We start from the raw sequence: 18,438 nt of genomic DNA, 5'->3' as shown, positions 1-18,438 counted from the left end.
CCACTTTTATTCTAAAAGTTTCATATGCAAAAGTAGCATTGATTTTCTAAAGATTGATTTATGATTTTACTCTTGCAAAAATGAAGTGACTTTTGTTTTGAGAAATGTATACACAAAATATTATCTGAATTTCAATCCAAGAATGTGAGAAAGAAAGAATTTGATTGAAAATATGATCTTAATTTTTTTTTTGTACCCCAATATATAATTTTGATTTGAAAGAATTTCTAAAGAAAAAGTGATTTTGAGCCCGTAATTGAAAATTTAGACAAAGTCATATGTTTAGTGGAGCTAGATTAAAGTGTTTAGAACTTGCATTCAATGTTCACTTATCAAGAGTGATTGCCAATTTTTTCAATTATAAGCCTAAGGAGATTTCGATTGGTCTCTGCGAATTTCTAGATGAAAATTCAATTAAAAAAATGAATAAAGAGAAGAATAATACCAAAGACGGAGGAGTTCGAATCCCGCAGGTCGCACGGGATCTTAAGTGCGACATTGGGGTGGTGGGTCCTCCGTTAGCGTCATTCTAGGTTTTACCCGCCGGCTGCCGGCTGTATGGGGTTCCCTAGGTATCAAAAAAAAAAAAATACTTACAATGGGAGGCGACTTTTCTCTCTCTCTTTTTTTTTTTTAATTACATAGATATACACATGGGATGTGATACGATGTCTAATCTATACGGCTCAAAATGGAGCCATAGGATCACTAGACCAATCCAGCAAGATGGCGGCTAGGTCATGTTACCCGTGACTTCGGTTTCGTCAAAGAATTGACTAGTGTTGCATGGTTGTAGTCGGAGTAGTATCCATCTTAACACCATCCTAGGCAATCTTATGCAACCCAGGTCCAGCGGCAGGTAATGTGTGCCATGGTATAGTGCAATGCAGGGAACGCTAGCGTGAGACAATTAATAAGCAAGCAACACTTCATAAATAAATAAATCATTCATTCTTAGACTCCCTTACAAGACAAAGGTTAGCAATCACTTCCCTTTATACCTCATATCTGCAAAACCAATTAACACACATTAGGGACATATCGGTATCCTCGCTGCCAAACAAAAATTATTTTTGAACAAGATAGATTTAGGTCTAAGTCTTCTAGGTTTAAACCAATTCCCCAGCAAAGTCACCAAACTGTCCCGACGTCACCCCTCAGGGGAAGGGGAGTAGGTTTAAGGGTATTGCCTAAAGGATAGACCTAAGGCCTATGATTAGGCGCGGGCTCTCTCAAGCCCATACCTAGCGTGACGTTGGGGTATTTTTAAGAATTTCGAAAAAAGGAGTCACCACTAGCCTATTGGGGTTGGCTATAAACCAAGTGAGGCATGTGAGTGTATCTCACTTTCTACACAACCAAAGAATCTAGAGTTGGGGATTTGATTACACTAATTAACCAATTAGTGCCATTTTGGTATCTAATCTTGTTCATTTTAAAATAAAAGATTTTTGTCGGGTAGTTTGATTGATTTTATACTTATCTACTAACATGTGAGGTGATCATTCAAGTACGCAATTATTAAAGTAACAATTTGCAAGCAAAATCCTAATTGTAGTAAACTTTATTACATGCAATTAAACATAATAAAATATGCAAATTAAACATGCGATGTAATGAATATACAAGCAAATAAAGACTTAATTACACTAAAAAGGCAAGACATGGCAATTCTTAACCAAACTCTACATTTTTAAAATTTTTGAAATTTTAAAATTTTTTAACTTAAAAAATAAAATAAAATAATTAGTAATATTGTTTTATTATTTTTTCAAAAATTTAATAATATTTTTATTATTTTTAAAAATTAAAAAACAAATTAAGCAAATCGGGTTGGGTTCGGTCTGATTAGACCCGGGGCTGACTTGACCGAGTGGGTCAATCGACCCACTCGAGTCCGGCCTAGTTGGGGGTAGATCGGTCGACCTGCCCGAAAAGGGCCCAGGCCCAACCAAGGCCTTTACTGGGTTTGGGGTTGGGCCCAACCGATGGGCCCAACCCTTTTTGGCAAAAGAGAAAGGCCCACCCCCTCCGACCCACATCTTTGGCATGGCCTACCTGAAGCGGAGGCTGGCCCGGATTGACCAAACCTGCGATTTTGCCAACCTCGCTCGCAACTAGCCGCTTTGTGGTAGTCCAGCCGTGACAGAGGCGGCACTTCCTTCGGTCGTCGTCCGCCCCCGGGCGGTGCCCCCGGGCGATGGCCACGATGGCCGCCTTTCATGCCCCGAACAAAAAAGACCCATGGCCTCCACAGGTCGCTAGGTAAAGGATTCTATGAATCGTGACTGAAGATGGAGAATTTTGGAAGATTTTTGTATTCTCTCTTCAGTAGTTTCTAATGCATAGTCCCCTGTAGATATAATACAAGATGTACATAATGAATGGAAATAAATGATTCTATCAATCAATCTAAATCTAAATCTCATCATTAATTGATTTGTGTACAATCATAATCAGATCAAATCTTCTATTGAATATCACAGGTAAATATTCTATCTTATGAGAGTAGATAGGTGGCCATTCGTATACATCTTTGTGTAATATACACATCAATAGGTTCCAAAATAATACAAAAAATATGCCCAACACTATACCAAAATAAATTTCCAGATGAGTTTGTTGCACAACATTTAAATAATGAAAGATCATTTCTCCCCCAAATATAGTTTTGATCGACCCATATCCATAGAATCACAGCCTATGTTAAATCCTAGAAAATATGATATGGCTCAGTAGTATGCACATTTCCTTGCGAAATTTGATTGATTTTGATTGTCACACAAGTGGTAATTGTATTCGTGCGTGTCTCTATATATGAGAGTGTATTACATAAAGATTTGGTCACAAAAAATGGAATCTATTCATCTTGAATGACAGGTTACGAGCAGCTACACCAGCTTCATAGCACTTGCAGCCTTAGTGTGGCAGGCTCGAAGCATGGCCCTCCAGATGAAACTTCATCAACAATCGAAGCTCCTTTTACTTGTTGACTTCAGGTCTAGGCTGAAAACACCATTGCCTAACGGATACTTTGGGAACGCGGTCGCCATGCCCCGCTGTCTTTGCACCATGGGAGAGTTGATTGAGGAGCCAATCTCTGCTTCTGCAGAAAGAATAAAGAAGGCAATCGAGAGTGTGACTGATGACTACATACGGTCAACCGGAGTTTGGTTTTGAATGCGTAATCTATTAGAATTCTAAGTATACTTTGTATCTTCTCATATTGTTTCAACTGTCATCGTCCAAGACCAATTTAATAAAATATGATCTTTTCTGCTTGTCGTGAAGCTTCAATTTCCTTTTTCACATGTAAGTTTTTGAAGGCGCTATTAAGCCCTTTCATTAGACACTTTTCCTTTTTTTTTTTTTTTTTTTATCGAGTAAGAAAGAAATAATAATTTAAGATCAAGATCATGAAAGAGAGAGCCTTTCAATATGCATCATGAAATTTATCTAGCTACTTAATTGACACTGATTGACAAATCCAAGTCTATCGACATGGATCAAGTTGCGAAACCATCTTAATTTAGGCATAAAATACTGTTTGGACAAAAAGATAATTATTGACACCTAAATTTTTTCTTTTTATTTAGAAATTAATTTCATAAAAAGTCAGGGATTAGCTTCTAAAAAAAAGTAAAATAAATCATTTTCATTGAAATGCATTGCATGTAGACATTAGGGACGGTTGCATTATTAGTGTTACTCATTAATATATATATATATATATATATATATATGTATGTATGTAAGTATATGTATATGTATATATATAAAGGGGAGAGAGGACCAAGGACAGGCAGAGAAGACTGGCGCGAGCGTCGCACCGGAGTTGGTCAGGGGTTGACTTACAGCAACAGCTGGCGTCGCAGGAGGCATGTGCGCCGAGCTTGAGAGAGGAGCGAGCTATTGCGGAGGGGTTGGGAAGAGGCGGAGAACCTTTAAGAGAGAGAGGAGATCCAAGGGAGGGAGAGAGAGAGCCCCGAGTGAGATCGGTGAGCGAGAACGGGAGGGCTTCAGCCGACGCCCCAGCCGCGCGTGAGCTCCGCTGACGACTCTTTCCGGTCGACGCCATTGGGCCGAACCGGTAAGCCCTTTGTCCGTGCCCTGCTTCTTCCCCCATTTTTGGACACGACAGCCGGAGCTCGCGGCCGACCGGCTCGCACGAACTCCAGCTCCGACCGTCCTTTGTATGGCTGATGTTTATGTCCTGGTTCGTTTGTCAAGAGTCCCGGCTCGGGTTGAGTCTCGGCTGAGCGGGAAACCACTCTTTTCCATAGCGTATACTAGAGGTTCGATGCAATGCCACAGTGAGATCTGGTTCTGTTTCGCTGTCTTGGCCGGAGTCGAGTCGTCCGGGTTTCGTCCTGTTGAACAAATTACATTGAATGCATGAACATAATCAACAAAAACGACAACATGAAGCATATTCTTAGTCAACTAGAAACATGCATGTTTATTTTTGGGGATATAATTTAGGGAATGCGCTTTCCTTTCTTATTTAGAGCACCAACCTTATCAAAACTATAAATAGAAAGTTATACCAACCTTCTGTTAGATTGCAATTTTTTTTTTTTTTTTTAATCTCACGGCCTACTTTTATCCATCAAGTTGCCTTTTCTTTTGGGACTATGATGCCAAGTGGACTTGTTAGTTGTTGTACCAAACAAAAAGTATTGACTAAAATAAAATAATCGCCAACCAAAAAACTGGTGGCGATAAATAAATGATTAATGCGGTTGCACATTCCATCCAAATAATTACAAAAATGAAGTACTCAAAACGAGTCTGTGATGCAACTACTTTATGCTGAATGCTAGCACTGGAGAAGCCAAGTCCGAGCGTTTCATCTCGAGTATCTCCAACCCTTAGAGGTATGTAATCTATGGAGGATTCCGTCTGAGTTTGAGTCGTGTGCACGTTGTATTTGGCCATGGAAAATATATATATATATATATATAGGGAAATTTTTTATTTTAGTTCTAAATCTATTATACGGATTTCAGTTCAATCTTAAACTTTTTAATTATTCCAAATCCTGAATATATGAAGAAAATTTCAATGTGGTCCCCTTATCTATGATTCATTCAGCATGGATAGTGAATGTGTTGCAACATGCGTGTTTGACGACACATATTGTGTAGGAGTAAGCCATTCGTAAATTTTGAAGTGCGGGCTTATAATCCATCAGACAATTTAAACTTTTGGATTATTTTTTATTTATTTATTGTGGAGCTTAGAATAAAGTTTCAATCTCCATGCGCTCTTTAGAAATTCATCTTGCTTGCGGATATAATCTTACTCAAATATTTCCTATTCCTCAAGTTATCGTGCCTATTCTTTTGTGATATCATTCCAAGTTTCGAGTAAAGTTCAATTCCACTACGGATTAGAGTGCATATGGACAAGATGTACAGCGATTTTATTTACATGTGACCTCTCTCTGCTCAACAACTTTTTCGGTGCTTTTCGACTCATTTTTTCTTTACCTGGACAGAGAGAGCAGGATATGAGTTTCCAGAATTCTCCCATGGAGGCATCCGCGAAGAAGAACGTCCTAAAAATAGAAAGATCTAACCCCATCGTGATCCTACCAGAACACGAAACACCTGAGAGTTCCCTTTTCTTAACTAGCATCGATCAAGTGGCTGTCGTACATGTGCCATCTATTTATTGTTTTGACAGGAGCGACGCAAATGCGGTGGACGTGATTAAGCAAGCTTTGGCCAAAGTTCTGGTTCATTACTATCCACTTGCAGGGAGATTAGCTATAAACTCCAGAGGGAAGTTGGTTGTTGATTGCCAAAACAAGTTAGGAGTCCCATTTGTGGAGGCAATAGCTGATTGTGACATAAAAAATCTGGGTGATGTGAGAATTCTCGATGGTGATGTTCTCGGTAAGCTTGTTTACAAAGAGCCTACGCAAGATAAACTTGAAGTAGCTCCCCTTCTAACTGCACAGGTAAGGAAAAAGGTTGTTTTTTGCGTTATTTATTTCTAGTGATGCTTGAGGGTGCTTTCTAGTTTATGCGATTAAATATCATGAAGACATAGCCACTTATTCATTAGTTACTTTCTCAAAGTCATAAACTAAGAAGTAACTTTCTCAATATAATGATAAACTTTCAAATCCGAGACCTGATAATTGTCTTGTCCACACAACTTACCCATAAAAAGCAACTAGAGATAGTAACTTTTCCTAATTGGGGTCACTTGTCTTGCTAAAGTCTCAATAAGGAATGGTTCTGCGATCCACCAGGTGTCAGGGGATTAAATACTGCTGGATAAAATGTGTTAACTCTAGCCAAATCTTTCGTTTTTTTATGGAAAAAAAAAATCGAGAAAATATGGCATGGATCAATTACATCGACCCTGAATCCTTTTGCACCATTGAATCCATTAACTCTCACCGAATGTAGGACTTCATATGGACATAAAGTGCATAAATTCAATCCATGCAAGAACTTTTTCCAGATACCTACTTGTTCTGCATTTTTATGTTAGAAATATTATTAACTCTGAAAACAATTCGCAGGTGACCAAATTTAAATGTGGAGGTTTTATTTTAGGAGTTTCAATTAACCATTGCATAACAGATGGTATATCGGCAATGGATTTTATGAATGCATGGGCTGAAATAGCAAGAGGCAAGCCTTTGTCCCGCGTCCCTTGTCACGATAGAACCATCCTAAGTGCAAGGTTTCCTCCTCAAATCACCGGTCCTTATGACGACTTTGTTCAGATAAGTGATGTATCAAACACGAAGGCATTATATGAGGAACAACAAATAGTATATAAATCCTTCTTATTTGATGCGGAGAAGCTGGCAGCCTTAAAAAGAATGGCAACAAAAGATGATCAGGTAAATTTCTATCTTATGATAATGGATTGGCTGCAATTCATAGACATATTTATGTAATTTACACGTCAAGTCGCAGTTAGTTCCCAAAAAAATCCAAATGCCCCCTAAATTTCCAATTGAATTTATTGCACTGCAACTTTTAAATAATAGGTGCAACTAAAAAGTATACATCGATGAGATCTTTTCTTCCCTAAATTTAGTTTTGATCGTCCAATATACATATACATACAATATATATATAATACATGTTCAATTTCAGAAAATATGATATAGACCACTAGCATGCACATTCCTTACAATATCACTGATTTCGACTGTCATGTTATTTGTAAATTTATGAATCTATTGAGACATGCGTATGACTTGCACTTTTAGCCCTCAAGTAAGCCTTATGTGAATATTTCGTCACCAAAAATGGAATCTATTCATCTCGTGCAACAGGTAACCAGCAGATGCAGCAGCTTCGTAGCACTTGCAGCTTTTGTGTGGCGGGCTCGAAGCGTGGCCCTCAACATGAAACTTCACCAACAAACAAAGCTTCTTTTTCCGGTTAACTTCAGGTCTAGGCTAAGAACACCATTGCCTGACGGATACTTTGGGAATGCCATTGCTATGCCTTGCTGTCTCTGCACCAAGGGAGAGTTGATTGAGGAGCCAATCTCGGCTTCTGCAGAAAGAATAAAGAAGGCGATCGAGAGTGTGACTGAGGACTACATACGGTCAAAGATTGACTTTCTGGACATGCATCGATTTGAGGGATTCCCTACAGGCACACTAGTCATAAATTCATGGACGAGTCTCGAGCATGGCAGTACGGACTTTGGGTGGGGAGAGCCGAGGTTCGGGACCGGTGACGTATCAAGCTTAACCTGTTTGTTTATGACAGAAGGGAGAGAGAAGGGCATTGCGGTGGTGTTGGGGTTGCCGTTTTCAGCCATGGATACCTTCAATAAGCTCTTTTGTGATTTGAATGGAGCTTAGTACTAAAATCGGCATTCAAAACCGGTTTACGAAGCGTTACCAACTGTCTCGAATGGAATCTATCACATCTCTTTTAATAAATAATTTTCAAGAGTTTAGTCTTGAATACGTAAAATAATCTGTTGGACTTCTGCGTACATCTTGAGACTTGTCATGTTTTTCAGTTTTCATTGTCCAAGACCAATTTAATAAAAATATTATCTTTCTGCTTGTCGCGAAGCTTCAATTTCCTTTCATCGCAACTTTTTGAAGGCGATGTTCACCCCTTCATGGTGCCGATCATAGTTGGACGCAGGCTTAGACACTCATCTTTTCCCTTTTTTTCTTTTTTGGGAAACTTCAATGTCGATCGGGAGAGAGCTTTTGAATGAGCATCATGGAAATCCGACCAAAAAAGAGCATAAAAAATGTGATCATTTTTTATTATGGTTTTTTAATAGTGTTTTATTTATCAATTAATTAATATCCTTCACTTGATTTTATTTTATTGCGTAATTGAAGCTGACAGAAAAATGATCTTACACTTAGTTTCTTGAAATAGAGAAATTTAATAATAAAATACTTATAACTAGTACATATTTATCAACTCAATTTTATAGATGAGATGTGCAAATACTTTTGTCAATTTGGCAAACAAAAAACTACCTTCTAATTTAAAAAGGAAAAAAGAATATACAATAACTTTAAACCCGAACGGCATCATCACCCATTCAAACGTACAATAACTTTTGGACACCTAAAAGTCGTTTTGGACTCTTCCTCTTCTACTTTAAATATATGGATGGACATATATATGGTTGTACCATGTATGTCCATCCACAAGCAATAGAATTTAATTTCCCTAGGCTAAGTCGATTAACATATCAACCATCAGCATTGTATATTTCATCCTTTGATGTTGCCCCATAAAGATATTTGAAGTCGATTCATACTTGACTTCCCTTTTTTTTTTTCAAAGGGACAATGTTGACAGCCATTTAACATATGAAGCTATCCTTATGATTCCTATTCTAATTAGTCGTTTGATTTCTTTTTACTTTCAAAACTACCTCTCAAACAAATCGCCTTCAATGCCATTTATGTGAATTAACCAATTTTAAACCATAGCTATGTGATGTAAAATTATTGTGGAAATGCTAAAGATCTTGCAATTTTAGGAAATATGAAATCACCAGAAGACTAAATGAGAAATAATAAATGATACCAAAAATTTATGTGATTTTGTTCGAGTGTCGGTACCTATACTCACATAGACAGCCAGCAGCAAATAATTTATTATAATTAGAGAATCAAAGTTATAATTGGTCACACGTTCGAATATTTCTTATATCCGTATTAAGCCTGAACTCTCAGTGTTTACAAATAAACAATTCAATTGTATTTAAAATTCAAAGCACAAATCACTAGTTGTTCAAGCCGAAGCAAGAGATTTATGTATGGCTTCTTCAAGAAATGCCTTGTACGGCTCCTCTTTAAGGACTAAACTTAAGGGTAAAAATTCCCCTTTATTTAAGAAACTTAAATAAAAAGATGTGTTGGGAAATCCCCTATATTGTTTTGATGATGACAAAAATAATCAAAGGCTACTAATGTGTACATTGGTTGAGTATTACCACATGATATATACACAAGCCACAATGCAAATGGTGTCTTAACCAAGTGTGATCCCGAGTGATTTGTGACAATTGAGAATGCTCTGCCAATATTTGAGGTGAACAAGGTAACGGGCATCAAAATGTCTACAAGCTGGAAGGATTCAAGAGGTGAACAAGCTAGAAGGACCTTGATCAAGGGAGAACAAGCCGAAAAGAATTGAGATGTTTGTGATGGCTTGAAAGAATTAAGATAAGGTGAACAGTTGGATGGACCTTAGTCATGGTGAATAAGCCTAGAACTATGATGTTTGTTGGAGATTTAAAGAACTGCACTTGTGGAGATGAATAGCTTAGTAGAGTCACAATCGTCAATATACTTGAAAGGACTAGAAGATTGAAGAGTAGTGGATTGTAATCAAGACTACAGATTATTGGCTGGAGTGGTTCTTTTCAAATGAGGTGGAAGACTATAACAATATTGATGATCTTGGTGACTTTATTGAATATGAGGAATCAACAGTGATGCTGATGTCCTTAGAGGCCTTTGGAAGTCGACTCGGTCATTTAGTGAAGACAAACAATCCTTGGAAGTTTTTGAAAGCTAGTGAAGTCAAGGGGATCATTGAAAAATTGGTTGCATGTCACTCCACACAATCTTGTTAGTGGACAGTATCAACAGATTGATGATAATCAGTGGTCTTGAATATGGGTAGAGTATTATGCTAATATCAATTCCTGAATCGTGATGGTCAAATGCTCTTCTAATGGGAACATTGATCAAGATGTAACTAGTTGTTACAAAGGCTTGGAGGCCACATTAGAAACATCAAAGATGAATCAAAGAATTTATGGCAATTTGACCCTAACAAAAGTAGCCCAACTATAAAAGTAGTTTGACTGGTTTGGGAAATTGCCATTGTCAAAGAGAGCCATTCTAACCCGATGAGCGATCAAGAGTACAATAGAACCAACAGCTACTTCATAGAGATGAGATGCAAACTATCATCCAAGGTTAGATGGCCATATGTTCGATCCAAGAGAAGTAGTGAGGTTAGGTGGAAACGAATAAATTAAATTTATAGCTCTTGAGTCTTTTCCTTTGCTTTGTAGCGATTGCGTTATTGATTATATCTCTATATGGTGCTATAGAGTTATAATCATAGTAGAGTCAAATGTACAAGTGTAAGACTGGTTGTGGATTGAAACTATGATCTATCGTGTGAAAAAACAACACTTACCAATTGTAACTTGCAATACTGATTATTAGTCAATTCTAACCTTATAGCCATTAGTCTGGAGAGTGCATATAAGCTTGGGATAAAATTGAATCCCTATAAATTTTTGTGTGCTTTCTTTTATTTCTTTATTATTAGTACCATTCTTGAATACGTATATGTTCATCAGTAGCACTCCTGGTTATATTAAATTATTTCTATGCCTGTTAAGTTTAATTTGTTATATTCCACAAAAGTTATTCATAGTTTTCATTCAATATATTCATCTCCTGGTTGTAGTGTTAGTTTCAATTTTTAAACGATAACCAAGGACGTCCACTGTAGTGTACGACTTTTATAGTCCAAATCTTGGTCAACCAATCAAGCTTGGATTAAAAAAAAAAACCATCACATATCTTGGGCCCCTTGGTTTCGTTTTTTTTTTTTTTTTTTTTTTGGACCGTACAGAAGCTCCTTTCTCGATAATCTCTGCGCGGTCAAACTAGCATCATTATCCCCAAAAAAAAAAAAAAAAAATTTGTATCATCATCCAACCTAATAAAAACAACTCTCAAGATATAAATTTGTGTGTCCTTCAAGAGATGCTTTGGATATCTTTCTTCTGGTAATAAATCGATTTACATCCTCAAACTGCGCCGAATTTGGTGATAACTCAAACTCAAAACATTAATTTAATAATATGTTTTATCAAATCTTTCTCTACACCTAATATTTCATGAGAATTTCATACAAAATAATCTCTATATTCTTTTAGTATTATCGACTAACTTATTCTCGAATTCTTCTTCCAACAAAGCACTGATATCTTAGCACACCTTATTACTTCCTCTCATAATTGATTATGTTGAATGGGGTGATCAGTGTGAATTTCAATATGTTTTTATTTTTCTTCAGTTGTTGTCCTTATCATCGTTTAAGATCAATTTGATCAAACGATATTTTGCTTGTGTAATGGTTCAATTTCCTTTTCTATTCCAAATAAAAATTAATAGAACCAACTATAATTTTCTGCTTTCTAACTTAGGCTAACGTTCATGTGCAATCAGGCAATTAGGCAGCTGCAACATAGCATAAAAAAACACTGATGCCTTTTGTTGGTCAAATTGTTGTAGATTGAAGGACCATTCAATTGCAATTGTAGTCCATTATGTCTCTCTTAGCTATTAAAAGTGAACTAAAAAAGGTTTTGGATGAAACCAAGCCAAATCTCAATTTTAGTTAAGTCATCTTCCTGGTAATTTATGTTAACACATTCCTATTAAATGCTAGCTTTGGTAGGGAGAATTATCAAAAAAGTTCTAAACCTATTATAATTATGCAATGCAATTATAAACTTTTTTTTTGTCAATTAATTCATAAACTTTTTATATTTATACCAATTTAATCATTTTGATCAATTTAGATTGGCCGGTGCTCATGTCAATTGTCTTACATAATACAGTTGTGTCAATTCCCATATTGAATGACTAAAAGCATAATCTTTGAAGTGCTTGCACTCAATGCAAAACGTTCGACGCCTTGATGATAAGGTCGTTGCTCACGTGATAGATAGCTTCATTTATAATAACTTCATTTATAACTCATCTGATTTTTCATAATTTATTTAAGTGATAAACATCACTGTCATGGCCTCGTCACTCAACCACTATCCCATGATCCTCTGTCGAACTTGTAGTTACTTGATCCATCTCATTGTTAGACAATCTATCAACCATCGACCAACCGTTATTGCTCCGACGCTCCTAACAATTTGGTAATCACTCGAACTCGTGGATTATTCTAGGGGCTCAACACCTTCTGAGCAAGGACACATTTTTTAATACCTTTTTGTTTGGTCGACTACACTTTTCGAATTGCAATCTTTTACGCCTAATAGTGCATGACATTACGAATCCACTAACGTGGTTGACAAAACGGCAACGTGAGGCTATGTCAACGTGATCCACCAGCCTGGAGTACGTGATCTCCAACGTGTTTTTTGGCTGGCGGGAAAGACCGGAAGGGGATTGCGGTGGCGTTGGGTTTACTAGATTAGATCATGATCGCTTTCCCCAGCCTGGTCAGATGGAAATTCACGAGCCATGAATAGCTTCGAAAGAGAGATTGCTTGTCATTTTAATAGTGCTCGCCAGTTGGAGATCATATCAATGAAATACGCTTGCTTTTCTTTTTTGGGGCTCAACCCTTTTATTAATTATTAATACGAAGTTATATCAACCCTTTGTTAGGCTACGACTTCTTTATCCCAGGGTCAAACATTTATCTTTTTTTTTTTTTTTTGGATTAGTACCTGGTGCGTTTGTTATACCAAACAAAAAAGTATTGATTAAAGTACTATTGTTGGTGCACATTTCTTCCAAATATATTAAACAAATAAATTACTCAAATTGCAATCTGCGAAGCAACTAATTCGTACTTGACGCCGGAACTCAGGGAAAAGTGCCAAAAAAGTCATAAACCTTTCGCCTTTGTGCCAATTAAGTCATAAACCTTTTTTCGGTGCCAATTCAGTCCTAAACCTTTTTAAGTTGTGCCAATTCAGTCCTTTCCGGCAATTTTGACCGGATTTTGCTGATTGGACGCCGGCCGGCTGACGTGGCCTGATCGGCGCTGACGTGGACAACTTTTAATAATATTTTAATATTTTATTTTTATTTTTTAAATATTTATTTATTTATTTATTTTTATTTATTTTGTCTTTTTCCTCCGGCTGGTCATTTGGGGTCCGGCGATCGCCTCTAGACCGGCCAGAGGCGATCGCCGGCGGGCGAGGCCGACCTCACCGGATCGGCGAGGTCGAGCCTCGCCGGCCATGGGGGAGAGCCGGCGGGCGAGCCTCGCCCATGGCCGCCTCGTCGGATCCGGCCATGGGCGATGGGCGAGGCTCGCCTCGCCGGATCTGGTGAGGTCGAGCCTCACCGGCCCTCGCCCGACCTCGCCAAATCAGGCCATGGGCGAGGCTCGCCCTCGCCAGCCTCGCCGGATCTGGCGAGGCGAGCCTCGCCCATGGCCGGCGAGGGCCGGCGAGGCTCGACCTCGCCAAATCCGGCGAGGGCGAGCCTCGCCCATGGCCGCCTCGCCGGATCGGTCGGCGAGGCTCGACCTGCCGAGATCCGGCGAGGGCGAGCCTCGCCCATGGCCGCCTCGCGCAGATCGGGCCATGGGCGAGGCTCACCCTCGCCGGCCTCGCCGGATCTGGTGAGGCAAGCCTCGCCCATGGCCGGCGAGGGCCGGCGAGGCTCGACCTCGCTAGATCCGGCGAGGGTGAGCCTCGCCCATGGCCGCCTCGCGGATCGGCCGGCGAGGCTCGACCTCGCCAGATCCGGCGAGGGCGAGTCTCACCCATGGCCGCCTCGCCGGATCCGGCGAGGTCGAGCCTCGCCCATGGCCTGATTTGGCGAGGCGGCCATGGGTGAGGCTCGCCCTCGGCAGCCCTACTCGACCTCGCCGAGATCCGGCGAGGTCGGCCTTGCCCTCGGGCGAGTCACTTCGGCCGGTCGCCGGACCTCGGCGATTGGCCGGAGGAAAATTTTTTTAAAAAATTTTAAAATTTGAAAATTAAAAAATATTTAAAGTTTAAAAATATTTTAAAAATAAAAAAAATATTAAAATATTATTAAAAGTTGTCCACGTCAGCGCCGATTATGCCACGTCGGTGGCGGCGTCCAATCAGCAAAATCTGGCTAAAATTGGCCGGAAATGACTGAATTGGCACAACTTAAAAATGTTTAGGACTAAATCGGCACCAAAAAGGTTTAGGACTAAATTGGCACAAAGGCAAAAGGTTTAGGACTTTTTGGCACTTTTCCCCCGGAACTCAAGAAGCCACAACCACAAAATCTGAACTTGCGAAGAGAAGCCAAATGCAAGTGTTTCATCTCTAGTATCTCCGGTTCTTAAAGTTATGTGGGTTTTCGTATGAGTTTGAGTCGTGTGTGCGTTGCATCTGGCCATGGAGAAAAAATCATTACTATTTTAGTCCTAACCTTATCGTATGAATTCCAAGTCGGTCTTAAATGTATCAATTGACCCAATAGTCCTAGACTTTGTGGGAGAATTCCAATGTAGTCCTATTGGAAAAAAACTCGCCTGGAATTACTAATGTGGCGGTCCAGTCATCGCTAATATACCATGTTAAAAGAAAAAGTAATAAGGAAAATGAAAATAAGTTTCGTTGTTTTGAGTGAATGGGTCCACGTCAAATTATCAGTGTACCATTAGGGACAGCCAACAATGACTACGCTGACACACTAGCAATTTCAAACAAGTTTTGCATTTGGAGGACTATATTGAAATTTTCTTAAAAGGTTTAAGACTAAATTTGAACATTTGAAAGGGCTTAGGACTGAATTGAAATCCATAGAATAGATTTAGGACTCAAATAGTAATTTCCCTTCCCCAAAGCTCACGTATAGCCCTATCTTGGTGCTGCATACGTAGGATGTGTTTGGCATGTATAGCCAATATGTTGTAACATCTATGTTTAGCAACGCATATTGTGTAGGAGTAAGCCCTACATAGATTGTCAAGTGCAGGTTTATACTCCGCCCAACAAGTTAAACTTTTGAATTGGTTTTTCTATCATGAAACCAGAGTGATAATTCAATCTATATACCCCATTTTGAGATTCATATCGCATATCGCTTGTGGATATGTTGTTAACTCATATTTTTCCTATTCCTCAAGACCTCATGGTTTTTCTTTCGTGTGATTTGATATCATTCCAAGTTACGAGTGAAGATGAAGTTATTCAATTCCACTTTGAATTTTTGTGTATATATGCATAGACGTATAGCGATTTTATTTATGTGTAGCTCTCCTCTATCAACTTTGTTTGTACTTCTCAGCACATTATTTTCTTTTTATTTTCAACAAGGAGAGAAAGTGCCCTGGGCTACAGAAACACACCGTGTTGTAAGAAAAAGGAAAGATCCCGGGCTACAGAAGCATGCCGTATCATAAGAAGAAGGAAAGACTCTGAGTTACAGAAGTCGCCATGTCATAGAAAGAAAGAAAGACCCCGGGCTACAAAAGCTCGCCGTGTCATAGAAAGAAAGACCTAGGCTACAAAAGCATGCCGTGTCATAAGAATAATGAAATGAAGTCTCACCGTGTAACAACGAGTTTCGATTGGGTTGAAAAATACTTGATTTGAGGAAAACCAATGAACCTTCGTAGATGACATGGTTTAAGGTTGACCATAAACCTTGTAGATAACATGGTTTAAGGCTGACCATAAACCATGTAGATAACATGGTTTAAGGCTGACCATAAACCTTTGGAAATGACATGGTTTAGAGCTGACCATGAATCTTGTGGATAACATGGTTTAAGGTTGACCATGAATATTTGGAGATGACATGGTTTAAGGCTGACCATGAACCTTTGGAGTCTTTAGGGAAACATCCGCTATCCCTTGAAAACTACATGGCTTCACTGGTGAATCCTGTCAAACTCAATCTTGAGCAAATGTCATTAGGGACAGCGTTAAGAGATGTATTGACAATATTGCGGAATTAATTGAACAAGCTAATTAATCTAAGTTTGATTGCTTTGAGAAACATTCGATATCAATCAGCATTATGTGGCGCAAAACTATCATCTTGCTCGGGGATGTATCATTAATCATCAAATTTTATGGGAGACAAGTTCTTATCAAAACGATTTTTATTCATGAAAAATGTTCATTAAGCATGCCAAACTAGAGCTTCTTTGTCAGAAAGGGTTTCTCACATACTCTCGATAAAATGGCTACTTGATCCCATCAATTCATGTGGGAAGTAACTGATTGCCAAGGCTATCTCACATAACCTATGTCAAAGGCTTTCAGAAACATTTGCAATGAGTACAATTTGATAGATCAAAAAGGTCTTTTGAAAGGATCGCAATATAGGTTTGGTCATGGGCTTACACAAAGGAATTATTGCTTTAAGGCCTATAAAAAACATTTGTCACTATCTTCATCGGGTTTACAAGTCGAGAACTTGGAAGATAAGACAAGATAGAATTGCTTCCATTCCTTCAAGCGGTAGCTTTTTTGTGCCATTCTCATTTTCACTTGAACCATCCCAATTAGAAGAGAGTTCGAAAAGGGTTGTAATGTTGGCTTGGGAGAGGCTCTAAAAGCTTAAAATTTTCAATAGGATTTTTAAGAGTCGGTGATCATCATGGCATCGTGACCAGGTCACTCAATTTTTCAAAATCATTTGGCTTTTGAAACACAATACATCTTCAAAGCCCATTGATTAATCATTTCTACATGGGAGCTTTGCTCCTTTCTCTAATTTCCTTTGCTCTTGCGATGATTTTTTTACACAAGCACTTGGACTTTGATCTTTTTCTTCCACATAAGATGCAGCCATTTGGCTCTTTTCTTGACAGACATTGGCTTTACTTTTACCAAGCACACTGTTTTTTCATGCCCCATAATTTTGTTGAACTTTTTGCTCTTTGAATTTTTGGAGCTTTTATGACTTTCGAGATGCTTTTCATGTTTTCTCATAAATGTCGATTGTATGTGGTCAATTCTTATGCCTTGCCCTAGTGAAGGGAGATGATCATCGCTTGAGATTCAGAAATAAACAATCAAGCCCAAATTGGTTAAAGCAATGGGTATTGGTGTTTGGGTAGAGAAGAGAATTCCTCTAAAACTTCACCTTAAAATGAGTTAAGCTTTGATGAGAATTCCTCTAAAACTATCACCATAATATATATATTAATGACCCAGGGAAACCCGTAGAGTCGGCAGGTAGCGGGCAAACCCTGGGGCCACACGAGGGAACCACCACCCCATGCAAGCGTTTAAGGCACCAAGTGCTTCTGCTGGGTTTCGAACCCCTCACCTTGAGGGCAAGGATCAACGAAGCCTTATCCAGCGGAGCTACCGTGGCGGGTGGTCTATCACTAGAATATTGATGCAAGTGAAAGTAATAGAATTTTTTTCAATCATTCGCTCTATAACACGATCGTAACCTCCTATGCTACCTCAATATAGGGTCAATCTCGACAGGGGTATTTTGAAGGATCATCTTTATTCAGCCCAAAGGGGTAGCAAGAGATTAGTGCAATGCTTAGGATTGATGAAGGAAACGACTTTATCATTTCGATCTTTGTGCTCAATGTGAATGAATCATTCGTCCTAAAAGAATGTTGCTTTTCACTCAACTCTCAAATTTGTTTGAAGGATGTGTTTGGAAATGGCTTACCTTTCTTCATCCTAAGCACTTCTTGTTTGGCATGGTTAATGTTTCACCTTTCACTCTGCTAAGATCATCTGAGTAGATCAATCTCCATAAGGAAATTTGATTCAAAATGAATAACCCACAAAAGAGAAAACAATTTTGAGATTAAAAGGATGTTCAAAAAGTTTTTAGAATTTTTTTTTCTTTTCTCAATTATTCATTTTTGTGCTTGTCTCTAGGAAAGTGCCAAAGGTTCTTTTTGTAATGGAAATTCTCTGTTTTTTTTTTTTTCATTTAATTTTGAGAATACGGGTATGGTGAAAGAATGTGAAAGAATATGTTAGTGCAAAAATCTTTGGGGATTGAAATGTTGGAAACGATACATTATTACCTTTCACTCACTTTTATCCTTTGGGTGCTAACATTTCTTGGATTCACCCTCGTGGATATTTGGTAACTTGACATTATCCTTCATTTGCATTTGCCTTTAAGTATTTGATGTTTTCCTATCAAAGGAAAAAAAAAAAAAACGAATAATGTTAGAGATGCTATCAAAATGAGCAATTGGAATCGACACAATT

The 18,438-nt window shown here is 38.5% G+C and overlaps 1 protein-coding gene across 2 annotated transcripts; it reads left to right on the top strand.

Moving 5' to 3' along the window:
• Window positions 1–3,988: 3,988 nt before the first annotated feature.
• Window positions 3,989–8,059, top strand: LOC108953810 (omega-hydroxypalmitate O-feruloyl transferase-like). Of its 2 annotated transcripts, XM_018862002.2 has the most exons (5): window positions 3,989–4,362; window positions 4,824–4,877; window positions 5,501–5,965; window positions 6,539–6,865; window positions 7,307–8,059. In XM_018862002.2, exons 3-5 carry the CDS (start codon window positions 5,513–5,515, stop codon window positions 7,844–7,846), a joined length of 1,320 nt encoding a protein of 439 aa, XP_018717547.2. In that variant the 5' UTR covers window positions 3,989–4,362; window positions 4,824–4,877; window positions 5,501–5,512; the 3' UTR covers window positions 7,847–8,059. The 2 variants fall into 2 exon arrangements, with proteins under 2 accessions (XP_018717547.2, XP_039155261.1); XM_039299327.1 differs by lacking the exon at window positions 4,824–4,877 and having other exon boundaries at window positions 3,990–4,090.
• Window positions 8,060–18,438: the final 10,379 nt, after the last annotated feature.

This window comes from Eucalyptus grandis, chromosome 8 (assembly GCF_016545825.1).
Source record: "Eucalyptus grandis isolate ANBG69807.140 chromosome 8, ASM1654582v1, whole genome shotgun sequence".
In the NCBI taxonomy this organism is placed as follows: Eukaryota; Viridiplantae; Streptophyta; class Magnoliopsida; order Myrtales; family Myrtaceae; genus Eucalyptus; species Eucalyptus grandis.
The sequence above is the reverse complement of the archived record's forward strand: the minus strand, read 5'-3'. Positions and strand labels throughout refer to the sequence as shown.

Excerpts from the sequence above, each read along its gene's own strand:
- LOC108953810 (XM_018862002.2), top strand. The coding sequence starts at position 5,513 with ATGAGTTTCCAGAATTCTCCCATGGAGGCATCCGCGAAGAAGAACGTC. Across the intron at positions 5,966-6,538 it reads CTCCCCTTCTAACTGCACAG|GTGACCAAATTTAAATGTGG; the intron begins GTAAGGAAAAAG and ends AACAATTCGCAG. Across the intron at positions 6,866-7,306 it reads TGGCAACAAAAGATGATCAG|GTAACCAGCAGATGCAGCAG; the intron begins GTAAATTTCTAT and ends CTCGTGCAACAG.